General features: G+C 41.2%; 1 protein-coding gene across 12 annotated transcripts in view; it reads left to right on the top strand.

The window, feature by feature from the left end:
• PARD3 (par-3 family cell polarity regulator) overlaps window positions 1-14,417 on the top strand; it is a 613,817-nt gene that overhangs the window by 222,618 nt on the left and 376,782 nt on the right. For 10 of the 12 annotated variants that reach the window (XM_056519478.1, XM_056519469.1, XM_056519473.1 and 7 more), the window contains exon 5: window positions 2,634-2,768. The exons of the other annotated variants lie outside the window; for them this stretch is intronic. In XM_056519478.1, the coding sequence (XP_056375453.1) occupies window positions 2,634-2,768 (135 nt within the window). The remainder of the gene's footprint in view (window positions 1-2,633; window positions 2,769-14,417) is intronic. 12 annotated transcript variants of the gene reach the window in all.

Genomic DNA, 14,417 nt, shown 5'->3' with positions numbered 1-14,417 from the left:
ATAGACTCCGCTCCAGTAATTTTATATTTTCTCTCTTGTAACCTCAGTTTCCAACCCAACCCACACTTCCCCCTTAGCAGTGGCATTAGTACTAGATATGCTTATTAGGGTGTAGATTGTCAAAGAAGAGGTCATTGCCTCACATTCTCAATAGGGAGATTTCCCATGTACACTTCCCATTGATAACTGACATTTGATAACCCCCCCCCTTTGTTGTCAATGCACTGTGAACCTGGGTGCTCATCTTGTTGAGAAATGTTATACTCCTCTTTAACAGACTATAATCTTATTAGCATACTATCTCCAATACCTTTTTATCAAGAGCAACTCTTATCACCAATTACTTTGTTCAATAGAGAAAAACTAAAGAAAATATCAATTAATGGTAAAGTGGCTATGCATATGTTAGGTTCGACCCCAAAAGGTCGAGACGTCTTCTATCGGCGGATTCCCAATAGTGCGTGGAAAGCCTGTATGGGGCTGCAGTCACCCAACTTTCCTTCCAACGCTACCTGCCATTCAAAATCACGACACAAGCACAAGTGGTCTCTGTAAGCAGAACTGGCCTATCCCTCTTTTCAAGAGTATTTTATATAGCCCATTTTCAATAAGACATGTGCAGTAAACTCTACATTGTACAAACACAGGAAAACCATAAATCTTTCTCATAGTAAGAAGAAAGTTAAAACAAAGATATATTACTTAAGCTGCAATATAATGAACCATTGTTTCAAGGACACATCTGGGGTAGAAAAAAGATAAGTGTCTGCATTCTTGAAGATAAGGTGCCCATCGTCTCTAGTTCATAAGTTCAGGAGTTAGTTATGTAGAAATCACAAGAAAAAAGAATAGAATACAGTCACTTAGACCGAGAATATCAAGTCTTTGATTACAAAATGGATTCTCTTAACACAAAATGGATTCTCCTCTACCCAATTCCATCACATATATCTGGACAGCAGAGTCATTTGAACTCACCGTAGGAGCTCTTTATCAAAACTGTTTCCCCATGATGTAGTAAATTCAGTGATGCATTGAGCCGCAGCACCTGTCTTCTACTTGTTCCTTTTGTTTGCTCTGGCAATGGCAAGCATCTAAGGCTATGTTCACATAGCAAAACATTTGGGACTCACCGCCCGGAAAACACGGGTGGATATTTAACAAATTTTCATGTTCTGCTGGCGCTACGATCAGTTGGAAATGCGCTGTCTCCACAGATGGCAATGTATTTTTGAGCGGACTACACAGAAACATTCAACATGTTCATGGTTTTTGTAGGCGCCAAAATCGGGATTTTCACTGTAGATGCAGCAGATTGCGTTCATGGTGCAGCAGAATCCCATTGAAATCAACTGGACTCTGCTGCAGAAGAATTCCACTCAGCCCCCAGCAGCCATATCTGACAAATAGAAGCTATTAATTCTGGACATGTTGGGCTGGCTTTAATCTGATGTTATTTCTACTTGAAAAAAAATTTCTGATAACTTTTTTTATTTTTATATATATATTTTTGGAAACTTTAAATCAACATATTTTACATAAAATGTTCCTGTAGGTTGGATTGCCTGCTGCGTTTGCCTTCATTTCCTTCAGTTAATATCTGACAGATGCCTCTCACTGTTTCCAGTGTGTGAACATAAAGTTGTTATCCCACGGATCTTTTTTTTTAAATTTATTAATTTTTTTACCAAAAGTTTTGAAATTCTTTAAGTAGCTTTTTAAAAGTAATTTACAGCTTTTCTGGCATTAAAAATACCCCATCATTTTTTTTCTTACCTATACTGCTGGTGGTGGTCTTTGGGTAGAATCGGTCTCCTCCTCCTTCTGGCAGCTGACAATATAGTCACTCACTTCAGAAGGAGTCTTCTTAGCTATACTGCCATGTGACTGCAGAGGTTTTGGTCATTCCCTGAAGAGCAGGTCAGAAATCTATTTCTTTTGGTGGACAGAGGATTACTGTGCTGGTTGTGGGAGTAGTGACTGAGCATGTGTGTCCTCCACTTCTAGGCTCAGTAGGTGGACGAGCACGTTGTTCTACAGTTTGAACACCAGGTGGCAGTGTCAATAATGTCACTATTCCATCATTGGATCAATTGTTTTATGATTTTTAAATGTGTTTTTATAATATAGTGCCTATTTTTAATAAACATAATAATCTTTATAGATAACCCCTCTAAAAATATGTGTGCTAATACTGGATATAATACAATTAATTTCTTAAGAGGACACCTTTTGGTTGAGGCTTGCTGTAGCATTGCCATCATAAAGTTAATAACTTTTTTTTGTTTCTGGGATTTGTTTCCTTATTGTATTTTGTATTTTAATAGTGATCTTTTGCTGGCTAATAGCATGTGTTACCTATACTTATTTGGGAATGGGAATACGTCAAATAGAATAGAATACCCATGTTTTAGCATAATACACACTGTTTATACCAGATTTTTCCAACCAGGGTGCCTCCAGCTGTTGCAAAACTACAACTCCCAGCATGCCCGGACAGCCTTTGGCTGTCCGGGCACGCTGGGAGTTGTAGTTTTGCAACAGCTGGAGGCACCCTGGTTGGGAAGCACTGGTTTATCCAGTGTCTATATAAGATCCCCTTCAATAATGTATTTTTCTTTCTTTTAAAACAGAAAGATGATAACTACAGGAGTCTCCCCAGGGATACAAGTAACTGGTCTAAACAACAATTTGAAAGAGATAAGGCTCGCTCATCCTTGAGTGCCAGTCACCCCCTGGTGGACAAGTGGCTAGAGAGGCAGGAGCAGGTAAAACATTGATATTTATATTCCATTCCAATGTAAAATCCACTTGGTCCATTATACAGAATATTACTCTGTAATTCTATACTATATCATGGAGGATGTTTCATCCCAGGATGTTAGCATGAAATCAGTGATGGAAAAAAAAATGGTACAAAGGAACCATTTTTTTTTTTTTTTTTTAATTATTTAATTTTGGAAAATACTTTTCCATTAAAGGGGTACTCCGGTTGAAAACATTAGTTTTTTTTTAAATGAACTGGTGCCAGAAAGTTAAACAGATTTGTATATTACTTCTATTTAACAATCTTAATCCTTCCAGTACTTTTTAGCAGCTGTATGCTACAGAGGAAATTCTTTTCTTTTTGAATCTCTTTTCTGTCTGACCACAGTGCTCACTGCTGACACCTCTGTCTGTGTCAGGAACTGTCCAGAGTAGTAGAAGTTTGCTATCAGGATTTTTTTTTTCCTGCTCCCAGAATAGGAAGTGCAAACCTGTTGTAAGGCTCAGTGGCCAATGTGAAAACTGCCAAATTTCAGAATTCCTTCTAAAAAGATGCGAACACTGCAAATTAAACAAATGCCAAAATGTATTAAAGGGGTACTCCGGTGGAAAACTTTTTTTTTAATCAACTGGTGACAGAAAGTTAAACAGATTTGTAAATTACTTCTATAAAAAAAATCTTAATAATTCTAGTACTCATCAGCTGCTGTATAATACAGAGGAAGTTAATTTCTTTTTTAATTTCTTTTTGGTCTGACCACGGTGCTCTCTGCTGACACCTCTGTCCGTGTCAGGAACTGTCCAGAGTAGTATAAGTTTGCTATGGGGATTTTTTTCCTTCTCTGGACAGTTCCCGAAACGGACAGAGGTTTCAGCAGAGAGCACTGTGGTCAGACAGAAAAGAAATTCAAAAAGAAAAGAATTTCCTCTGTAGTATACAGCTGCTAATAAGTACTGGAAGGATTAAGATTTTTAAATAGAAGTAATTTACAAATCTGTTTAACTTTCTGGCACCAGTTGATTTAAAAAAAAAAAAAAAACGCCTTGTTATCTTGTCAAGACGCCATAATTATGATCTGAGGTGACTATTTTCTCAAGTGTTTTTAAATACCCTTGGATAACCATAGATCCATTGCAGGCCTTTTAAGGGGCAATGAAAAGTAGTCTGCAGCCACCCTTAACAATGACAGAGGGTGAGTAGGTTCATTTCAAGTGCCAGATGTTAATATATTGCATATACCACATTTTTATTTTTAATTCTTTTTATATTTTACTTTTTTTTTTTTTTTCATATCTCCATCATTTTATATTTCCTTTCTTCACTAAACATCCCCAGATGATGGCTCTCTGAATGCTTTATTCAATGTCTTTAAGGATATCATGGTATGATCCTCGGCTGAAAGTCTAATATTTTTTGATTAACAATGTGTTTGACTGCTCCTCCTCCGCCAGAGATGAGATCGTAATTCACCCCCCCCCCTACATGCAATGAAATTATTTTATATACCAGTCTACCCTCCTTATTTCATTTCTACCCAGACTGATACAAAAATTTGATTTTCAGAAATCAAATTGCAGAAAATCACTCACAGCAGTGAACTAAATTAAAACAATACAGACCTATATAAGTTAATCTCCGCAAATTATTAAACAGGGAAAAAGAAGAAATTCACATTCTATTTTGGCTTTCTTGGTTTCAGCCAAGCACGAGCTCTGTAGATCTACTTTGCAGGGTAGATGGGAAAATTAAAAGCATTATAGCCATTAAATCAAGTTAGTAATCCAAGTGTAACTCGATTTTTCCATATCCTTAAGGTCAGAGTGAGTGAGATGTTTACTATGACTTTTCAAGAACATAACTAAGACGTCTGTATTCATCTGTATTCTTCTGCTTTATAGTACATTTGATTTGCATACTTGATTATTATACTTAGAACTAGTTCGGATCTTGAGATTCTAGTAGGGAAAGGTAACAGTAGCCTAAGGCTATGTTCACATGACGGAATTTCCGCATTTCCACACAAATTCCATTCAGCAAAGTTTGCTGAACGGAATTGCAGAATTCGGGCACAATTTCTGTGTTCTTGGAGCACAGAATGCTGACGAAATTCAAGCCCCATTGACTTCAATCGGATACCGTAAAATACAAGACTGGTCTTATAATTTAGCAGAAAGCAGAATGTCTGCGGCGGAAATTCCGCTGTCTTAATGGGACTATGGAATCCTATTAAAATCATTGGGCAGTAAACTTCGCTAGAATTTCCGGTGGAATTCTTTTGCTGAATTCTGCACAGAAATCTTGCTGTGTGAACATAGCAGAACTGTTTTTTGGTAGCCAAGTTTGCAGCACCCCATGGTGCATGGACTTTTGTATCATGTGCAGTGTTCCCATTACACTGGTTGTGTTCTCTTTAAAAGGGTTATCCAGCCAAAGACCTCTTATTCTCTATCCAAAGGACCCGCAGCACCCGCATTTTATGCAGGACTGCCTCTCCAGTCTTGGAAAGCTCTTAGTTTCGGGGACTGGAGACGTGAGGTAAAGCCACGCCTCCTCCATTCATGTCTATGGGAGGGGGTCACACCCCCTCCCATAAACATGTATGGAGGGGGCGTGGCGTGATGTCACATCTCCAGTCCCGGAAACAAAGAGCTTTGGAGATTGAGATTGGAGACTCAGCCCCGGATAGAATGCAGGTGCTGCTCTTTGGCCAGATATCCCCTCTAAGTCATTGTAGTGGCCAATGCACACTATGGAATTTCCCAGTGGAGTTCCATTTTTAAATTCCGCTTAAATTCGGTTTACAGAACCCAGGAAATTGTGAGATTGTCAAGTGGTACTATGAAGTTATTGATATAGCAAAGGGTTATTCATGGGGGAAGCATCATCAAGGGATGCATTTACCGTATATACTCGAGTATAAGCGGAGTTTTTCAGTACGATTTTTCGTGCTGAAAACACCCCCCTCGGCTTATACTCGAGTGAACTCTCGACCCGCAGTGGTCTTCAACCTGCGGACCTCCAGAGGTTTCAAAACTACAACTCCCAGCAAGCCCGGGCAGCCATCGGCTGTCCGTGCTTGCTGGGAGTTGTAGTTTTGAAACCTCCGAAGGTCCGCAGGTTGAAGACCACTGCGGCCTTCGACATCATCCAGCCCCCTCTCACCCCCCTTTAGTTCTGTACAGTACTCACCTCCGCTCGGCGCTGGTCCGGTGCTGCAGGACTGTCCGGAGAGGAGGTGGTCCGGTAGGATAGTGGTTCCGGGCGGCTATCTTCACCGGGGAGGCCTCTTCTAAGCGCTTCGGGCCCGGCCCCAGAATAGTCACGTTGCCTTGACAACGACGCAGAGGTACGTTCATTGCCAACGTACTTCTGCGTCATTGTCAAGGCAACGTCTCTATTCCGGGCCGGAAGCGCGGAGAAGAGGCGCCCCCAGTGAAGATAGCAGCACAGAACCACTATCCCACCGGACCACCTCCTCTCCGGACAGTCCTGCAGCAGAAGTCACCGGACCAGCGCTGAGCGGAGGTGAGTACTGTACAGAACTAAAGGGGGGTGAGAGGGGGCTGGATGATGTCGAAGGCCGCAGTGGTCTTCAACCTGCGGACCTCCGGAGGTTTCAAAACTACAACTCCCAGCAAGCCCGGACAGCCGATGGCTGCCCGGGCTTGCTGGGAGTTGTAGTTTTGAAACCTCTGGAGGTCCGCAGGTTGAAGACCACTGAGGGCGAATGATGAGAAGAGGATGATGAAGGGGGGTGGGGATGATGACAAGGGGATGATGAAGGGGGGGGGGGTGGGATGATTACAAGGGGATGATGAAGGGGGGGGAGATGATGACAAGGGGATGATGAAGGGGGGTGGGGATGATGACAAGGGGATGATGAAGGGGGGTGGGGATGATGACAAGGGGATGATGAAGGGGGGGTGTGGGATGATGACAAGGGGATGATGAAGGGGGGTGGGGATGATGACAAGGGGATGATGAAGGGGGGATATGTGGGATGATGAAAAGGGGATGATGACAGGTGATGATGATGAGGGTCTGAATGATGACAGGCGGTGATGATGATGAGGATGTTAATGACTGGTCTGGATGATGACAGGGGGGATGATGTATTTCCCACCCTAGGCTTATACTCGAGTCAATAACTTTTCCTGGGATTTTGGGTTGAAATTAGGGGTCTCGGCTTATACTCGGGTCGGCTTATACTCGAGTATATACGGTAGCTCATAGTGTAGTAAGTGTGAGAGGATATAAAGTAGGTTTATGGTTTGTTTTTAAGAAGCATTTAAGTCTTCCATGTGTTGAGTTTGCCACTTGCCTAAACTAGTTCTCCAAGGCATGTTGTCTATAGACTTTTCACAAGTTTTTATTTTAATGCAGATAGGGCCATATTACACATAAAAAAGGAGATTGGTCTCATGGGTGTAGGGGTCTATGACTTGCACCACTTCATGAGTTAATGAAAGAACATCTTCCCAGATATGTGTCCTCAGTCCTCCTGCTGCCCCCAAAATATCAAGGGAGATCGCCTATAATGGTACTAATGTTCTAACATTTTTCTATTTGTTTCTTGAGTCTTAGTGGCAATAATTATATGCCTGATGTGATAAATACACTCTTGGCAGCATGGTTTTGTAAGATTTATCAAAATATAATTTGAGATGACCTTTAGTCTTGCATTTTTTGTTTTTACCATTTGTTAAATTTGGTGGATTGTGTCCTAAGTGATCTGAAAACTCATCCTTGTCCCCTTTTCTCATCTTTTACTAGCAGTTTCCTTCTGTTTCTATTGTCCTTAGCAGCATGTAAAAGACAATTCAAGAGCATGCTCAGGAGATACAAGCATTGATTTATCTGATACAAATGCCCATTAGTGAGACAAGTTATTTTTCATGGCAAGGCTTTTAACACTACTGTCTGTCAGGTGCGCTGAGTCTGTTTATTATCCTCAAGGTTACTGCCCAAAGCGTACATGCCCAAAAAGATACCCAGTAAATATTTCTGTAACAAATGTTAATAGTATAAATTAGTATAAATAAGAATTAGAAGTGCTCAAAAACAAGTGGAATCTGCCTTCTAGGTGTGGACAGGAATTAAATTGTTCTGAATACAGGGTTTAAAAAATGTTTTTAAAAAAATTATTCAAAAAATGTTCAAAAATATATATATATATATATTTTTTTTTTAAAGCATTTTTTAAACCCTGTATTCAAGATAATTTAATTCCTGTCCCCACCTAGAAGGCTGATTCCACTTATTTTTGAGCACTTCCATCTCCTTGGCACCTTTGGGTAGGGTGTAACTCAGTACCTCGGTGTAAACGGAGTTCATTCTCATAGTGTGTAGCCACCCAATTCCTATTCATTTTAAATTAGAATTATGCCCTGTGCTTCCCAGTCCCTGAGGGAAGCATTATACTGTCTATTGCATAGACTCCTATGTTTTTCTCAAAGAGAGCAGATTCTCTGGTGAAATGCATCATGTGAAAATTCAGTTCACCCACTAAGTTACTAGGTTACGTGTGTCATGTGCCTTTTGGACATATACACAATAATACAAATTTAGAGAACTTTTCGGTTTGCCTAGGCCACTGATTGTGATATGTGTTCTGGAGCTTCTTCAGTGTCCTCTCCTGGGCTGTAGTAAACATTGTGTCCTGGAGTTTCTTTGATGGCCTCTTATGGACTCTAGTAGATGCTGCTCTGATAGACTCTAGTAGATGCTCCTCTAATGGACTCTAGTAGATGCTGCTCTAATGGACTCTAGTAGATGCTGCTCTGATGGACTCTAGTAGATGCTGCTCTGATGGACTCTAGTAGATGCAGTGTGTTAGGCCGGTCTATTGTGCGCCTAACTTATCAAAAGTTGCGCGGCTCTTGATAAATTCTGTGCACAGACTTTGAGATCTATGCTTTAGACTGTATATAAACCTGCTCCAGCATGGTCTGACATTTCGGCGTACTTTCAACCGATGCGACTTGTCGCTGAAAAGTCGCTTTTGATAAATTCAGCACCAATGCATTTTCCAATGCATCATGTTCTAAAAATCCTCTAGAGCAAATGTGGCAAAAAAGTCGCACAGATTTATACTGCGACTTTCTGTGCGACAAATTTAGACAGGAAAAAACAGTCTAAATCCTTTGATAAATATTCCCCAATGTGTTATGTAGCGTCTTTTTGATCCTTTTGAATGACTCTAGTAAACCTTGCTTCTTGAAATTTATTTGATGGCTTCTGATGGGCTCTAATAGAGAATGTGTCCAGCAGCTTCTTCAATGTCCTCTCATGGGCTGTAGTAAACATTGGGGGAGATTTAGAAAAACCTGTCCAGAGGAAAAGTTGCTGAGTGGCCCATAGCAACCAATCTGATGCTTTCATTTCTCGGAGGCCTTTTCAAAAATGATAGAAGCGATCTGATTGGTCGCTATGGGCAACTCAGCAATTTTTCCTCTGGACGGGTTTTGATAAATCTCCCCCATTGTGTTCTGGAGCTTCTTTGATGGCCTCTTATGGACTATAGTAGATGCTGTGTCATGGAGCTTCTTCTGTAGCGGCTGATTTACTGCAGTAGACAGTGTGTCATGTAGCTTCCATGAACTACTCTGATGGACGCTAGTAAACATTGTTTCCTAAAGCTTAGGTAAGAAAAAGAAAGAATGGAGCATTTACCATGTAAGTCCTTGCAAATGCAGCTTTATTCTTCAAACAAGAAAATGGTTACAGGACAGGGCAGATGGGTGCATTGGGGGAAACTTCGGGCAAAGCCCGAAGTTTCCCCCGATGCACCCATCCGCCCTGTCCTGTAACCATTTTCCTGTTTGAAGAATAAAGCTGTATTTGCATGGACTTACACGGTATGTCATCTGTTCTTCCCCCCCCCCCCCCCCCCTTTACTTAAGTTTTATCGTGGACTGACTACTATTCGCGTGAGCACTATCAAATCCAAACATACAGGTTCATCCAGGTACTTTGAAGCCGACTGGCTGGTGAAGCTGGCTACAGCCATATGTGCATGGTCAGCGGTGCCCGTTCTTTCTCTTGCATGAATTGTTTCCTAAAGTTTCTTTGATGGCTTTTGATGATCTCTAGTAGAGAATGTGTCCAGCTGCGTCTTCAATGTCCTCACATGGGCTGTAGTAAACATTGTACCCTGAAGTTCCTTTGATGGCTTTTGATGGGCTCTATCTATGCGTCCAGTAGCATCTTCAATGGCCTCTGATGGGCCCTAGTAGGTGTTGTTTCTGTGACCATTTTCTGTTTACAAAGGACTTTTAAAGGGTTACTCCCCTACCCAGCGTCTGGACCATTGAGTTACGAACGCTGTGTGTGGGCTTCCGTGTTCACGCCTGCCCCCTCGTGATGTCCTGCCCCGTCATGTGACATCACGTCCCACCCCCTCAATGCAAGTCCATAGACTTTGATTGAGGGGGCAGACTGTGACGTCATGAGGGGGGGCGGGCATGAACACGAAAGCGCGCACACAGTGTTCAGAACTCAGTGTTCCGGACCCTGGGGAGCAGAGTAACCCTTTAATGTTGTTTCCTTACTTACACACAACTGGTGGTTATATGCATCCCAATCCTACAAGGCTAAACCTAAATAACCATAATGCGATCAGTTATACACTGTTTTTCTGTTACCTTGTATGACCAAAATGTAGTGTTTTTGTGTCTTGCAATTAGAATTCTATATCCAACATGGATTTTGAGATCAGGTTAATGCTGTTCAGCGATTCTGTTGTAATGTATAATTTTGAGTTTGTCAAGGTCTACCATTCACATAAATGAATTACCGCAGTATAAAAGAGCCTAGCCTTACAGTCATGGCTAAGCCGAGTACTTACAATAGAATTGACAGCTACCATTAAATTTTCATCCAGTAATTCTGGCAATGAATATAGTTCTGTACAAATTAATATTATTTGTTTGCATATTTGTTTTGTTTTTTTCAGTGGCAAACTGCATTTAGTTGTTTTGACATGATTGAAAAATGAAGCTCTCTCTTTCCCAGTTTTATACGTAAATGTTATTTCCTTTCACAGAAGTGAAGTGTATAAAATACAATAAAATATGGGCCCATTTTCACTTCCACAAAACACCTGGTAATCTGCTTTATTTATGCTGCTTTAGTTTTATGCAATATTGATACAGTAAATTTTTACATAAAGATAGTGTTTTCTGGCGGCTGCTGTGACAAATTTATATGTGAAATTTAAATAAAATCTCTGTTGTTAAATTAGTTTTTCTTTCGTATCCTGCAGAATAGTGTTCAGGTTAGGCAGGAAAAGTTTATTGCAGCAGATGTTTCACTATTCACAAAATTTGGAAATTGAAAGTCCGACTATTCGGTGTATGAAGAAGTCTTGAAAATATGTATACAATATTTGTGGACAAGACATGGCTTGCCTTGGGTTGGACCTTACATTACATTATATGTATTAAGTTTTGTCCCTAATCAAACAAGGTCCATTAAAGTTTCCAAAAGATGTGAGCGATCCTGATATCTTATCAGATTTGTACTAGAGATCTTGCTCCCCTATATATCTATTGGACACCCTCAGAAGCAGCAGCGTTGAGGACATTATAGATCAGTACTGTGAAGTACATTTGTGAATAAAGTTTTGGGATGAGACATCAGTACTTTCAGTAGCTTCTGTGTTTTTTTTTCTCTGTTTCACTTTGCGGCTAAGGCCTCCTTCACATATGCCCGGCGCTCGTGGAGTTTCTCTCAGGCACTGGTAGTGGAGGAAACTGATCTTATTTATTTTAATGGAACAGTTCACATTCATCCCGTGTCTCAAGTTAGACAGTGGAACACACCGCTTGGGCACCGGACAGGAGAATGCATCTTGCTACATTCCCCTGCCTGGCATGCACTATAATAAATGCCGGATCCTAAACAACTGATGACTACTGATGCACTAGTGGTATTAGCTGAAAGGGGTTTAGGCGGAGCCAGACACTTGACATATGTAATCCCAGCCTACCTTGTTTCACCCTGCTCTTTTCCGTAGACTGTCATGGACAACTTATATCCTGATCCCTCAGTGAACTTTTAGTCCCTCTGCTATTAATTATAGATTTGTGTTTGCAGCTTGATATGTGTTATGAGGGGATTTTTTTTCTCTAGTAAGATATATAATAAAGTTTCCTATATTTGCTTATAATGTTGATTTAATGCAAAGTTTTTTGAAAAATTTGACCATGCATGGGCGCAACAACTCCCACAATCTAAAAAGTAGGTGTATACAATGGTTTGCCATCACAAACTGCAGCTTTGTGAGCATGGTTTAGCCCAAAAAAAAAAAAATTTGCCAGAAAACCCATAAAATTCTCTTTTTCCATCTCTTTGAAATCAGCAATGATGTGAACTATAATAGATAAAAGCTTTCATTGTATCGTCCTTCAGTCTCCTTCCCGATGCTCAGATGTGCATTAGCTTTCAGTGTAATTGCACTAATTGAAGATTACACAGACCCCAAATAAGATTAAAGATTTTAGGAGGATTCTAAAGCAATATGTAACAATTTAAGTAAACCTAGCCTTCCTTTCAGTCTTAGGGCACATTCCAACGCAGCGTATTTCACGCTGCGCAAAATCTGCAGAAGCAGCGGGAAATACGCTGCGTATTGCTCGCTCACCATTCACACAGGGCTTTCCGGTGGCAGCCCTATATGTGCAATGAGTTTTGGAGGCGGGGCCGTGTGTCGGTGCGACTGTGACGCTCGGCTCCGCCTCCAAAACTCACTACACACATAGGGCTGCCGCCGGAAAGCCCTGTGTGAATGGTGAGCGAGGGATACACAGCATATTTCCCGCTGCTTCTGCAGATTTTACGCAGCGTGAAATACTCTGCGTTCACGCCAAGTGGGAACGCGCCCTTATACTGGATGTGAAGACAACATGGCCACTCTAAGACCATTCTTCCTGGGCTTGAAGGTGAAGCTTTTCCTTTCCTCGGAGGAAGAAAACAAAGTTTATGCCGATTCCTCCCAGTATAACATGGTTTTCCTATTCCATCTCTAAGGAGACTGGCAGCCCACATAGCACTGTGTCTGTCGAACCATTTTTCTTTTCACAAGAGTGTTCTAGGACTTCTGTTCTTCAAGATCATTAATAACTGATAGACTGGCCCAAACCCACAATCTGCGCCGACAGTCTTTGTGTATCCTAAAGCAGCAATATTATAAACTCATCGCATCTGTTGGTTCTGAATAAATGTGCAGTTTTTTTTTTCTTTTGCCAGCTTTAACCATCTGCTTCTCTGCTGTGGAAAGGCATTTATTCCAGTTTGGTTTTCTTTTTTTTTTTTATTTCGTATCAGCCTTCATTTATTTACTTCTCGTGGTGTTTGGTCTAAAATGTTTACTTGCTTTTTTCTTTTGGTTTTCTCTGTTCTTACCGATGGCTGCCTTCGCCATATTGTAAAGGTTTGCTTCTGGTCAAACGTCCATGTCTCTCTCAGACAACACCCCTTATGACGGTATGGACTCTGTGCAGGGAATCTCCATGCTCCTGGAGTAATCTCCTAACAAGAAACACTGATGGCTTCCATATGCAGAGTGGTTCTAGGATCACTTAACAAAAGTGTGGGTGTACATATATGGTCAGGGCAGCAGAGGTAATGCAAACAGGAAATCTTTTAGGCCAGTTCCAAACTTCAAAACTGTATAGGCTTCAGCAGGAACAGCCGTCTCAATGTGGCGCTGACGGGACACAAGTACGCACCGCACAGATAGATAAAACACAGCTTTAATGACCAAGATGCAACACGTTTCGCTGCGCGTGCGCAGCGAAACGTGTTGCATCTTGGTCATTAACGCTGTGTTTTATCTATCCTTGCTGTGAGTACTTGGGTCCCGTCAGCGCCACCTTCAGCCGGCTGTTCCTGCTGAAGCCTATCCCATTTACAAGTTATCCTCGTTCTGGAGGGCAACAAATGGTCCCGTTCCATTATTGTGTGTTAATCATTGTTGTGTATGACCCTACACAACCATCCAGGATGAGCGGCTTTCATGCATTTCTCCTATATTTGATTTTAAGTGTGAAGTACACTTTGGAGCGCTTTCACCTTCGTTTTCCCTCTCCTGCTCTGGACAGTTCCTGACATGGACAGAGGTGTCAGCAGAGAGCAGTGTGTTCAGACCGAAAAGAAATTCAAAAATAAAAGAACTTCCTCTGTAGTATACAGCAGCTGATAAGTGCTGGAAGGATTAAGATTTTTAAATAGAAGTAATTTACAAATCTGTTAATATTTCTGGCATCAGTTTATCTAAAATAAATTGTTTTCCAGCGGAGTACACCTTTAACACCTTTACGAATGAAAAGGAAAGTTGTTGCCCAGGCCTGGTGTGGCAGATCTAAGAAGAGTTAAAAATCTGCTCTGCCTTGTCCTGTGCAGTACAAGTCTATGGAGGGGTGAGGAGTGAGCTCCACCCACCAGCTCTAGGAGAACTGCAATTTATAGATGAAGCCTACAGAGTATAAATCTGCCGGAAAACACCATATACACATTATTTAATGGGCAGAAAAAGGGCTGCGCCTCATGTACACACACCGGGCAGCTTATCCTGGATCCTGCTATCACCTTTATACTGGGTCATTAGGGGGGTACCAGGTAAGTTATTCCTTGTGCACCTTCATTTTTT

Source organism: Hyla sarda, chromosome 5 (genome assembly GCF_029499605.1).
Source record: "Hyla sarda isolate aHylSar1 chromosome 5, aHylSar1.hap1, whole genome shotgun sequence".
In the NCBI taxonomy this organism is placed as follows: Eukaryota; Metazoa; Chordata; class Amphibia; order Anura; family Hylidae; genus Hyla; species Hyla sarda.
Note: the sequence above shows the minus strand (reverse complement) of the source record. Positions and strands in the feature narration are given on the sequence as shown.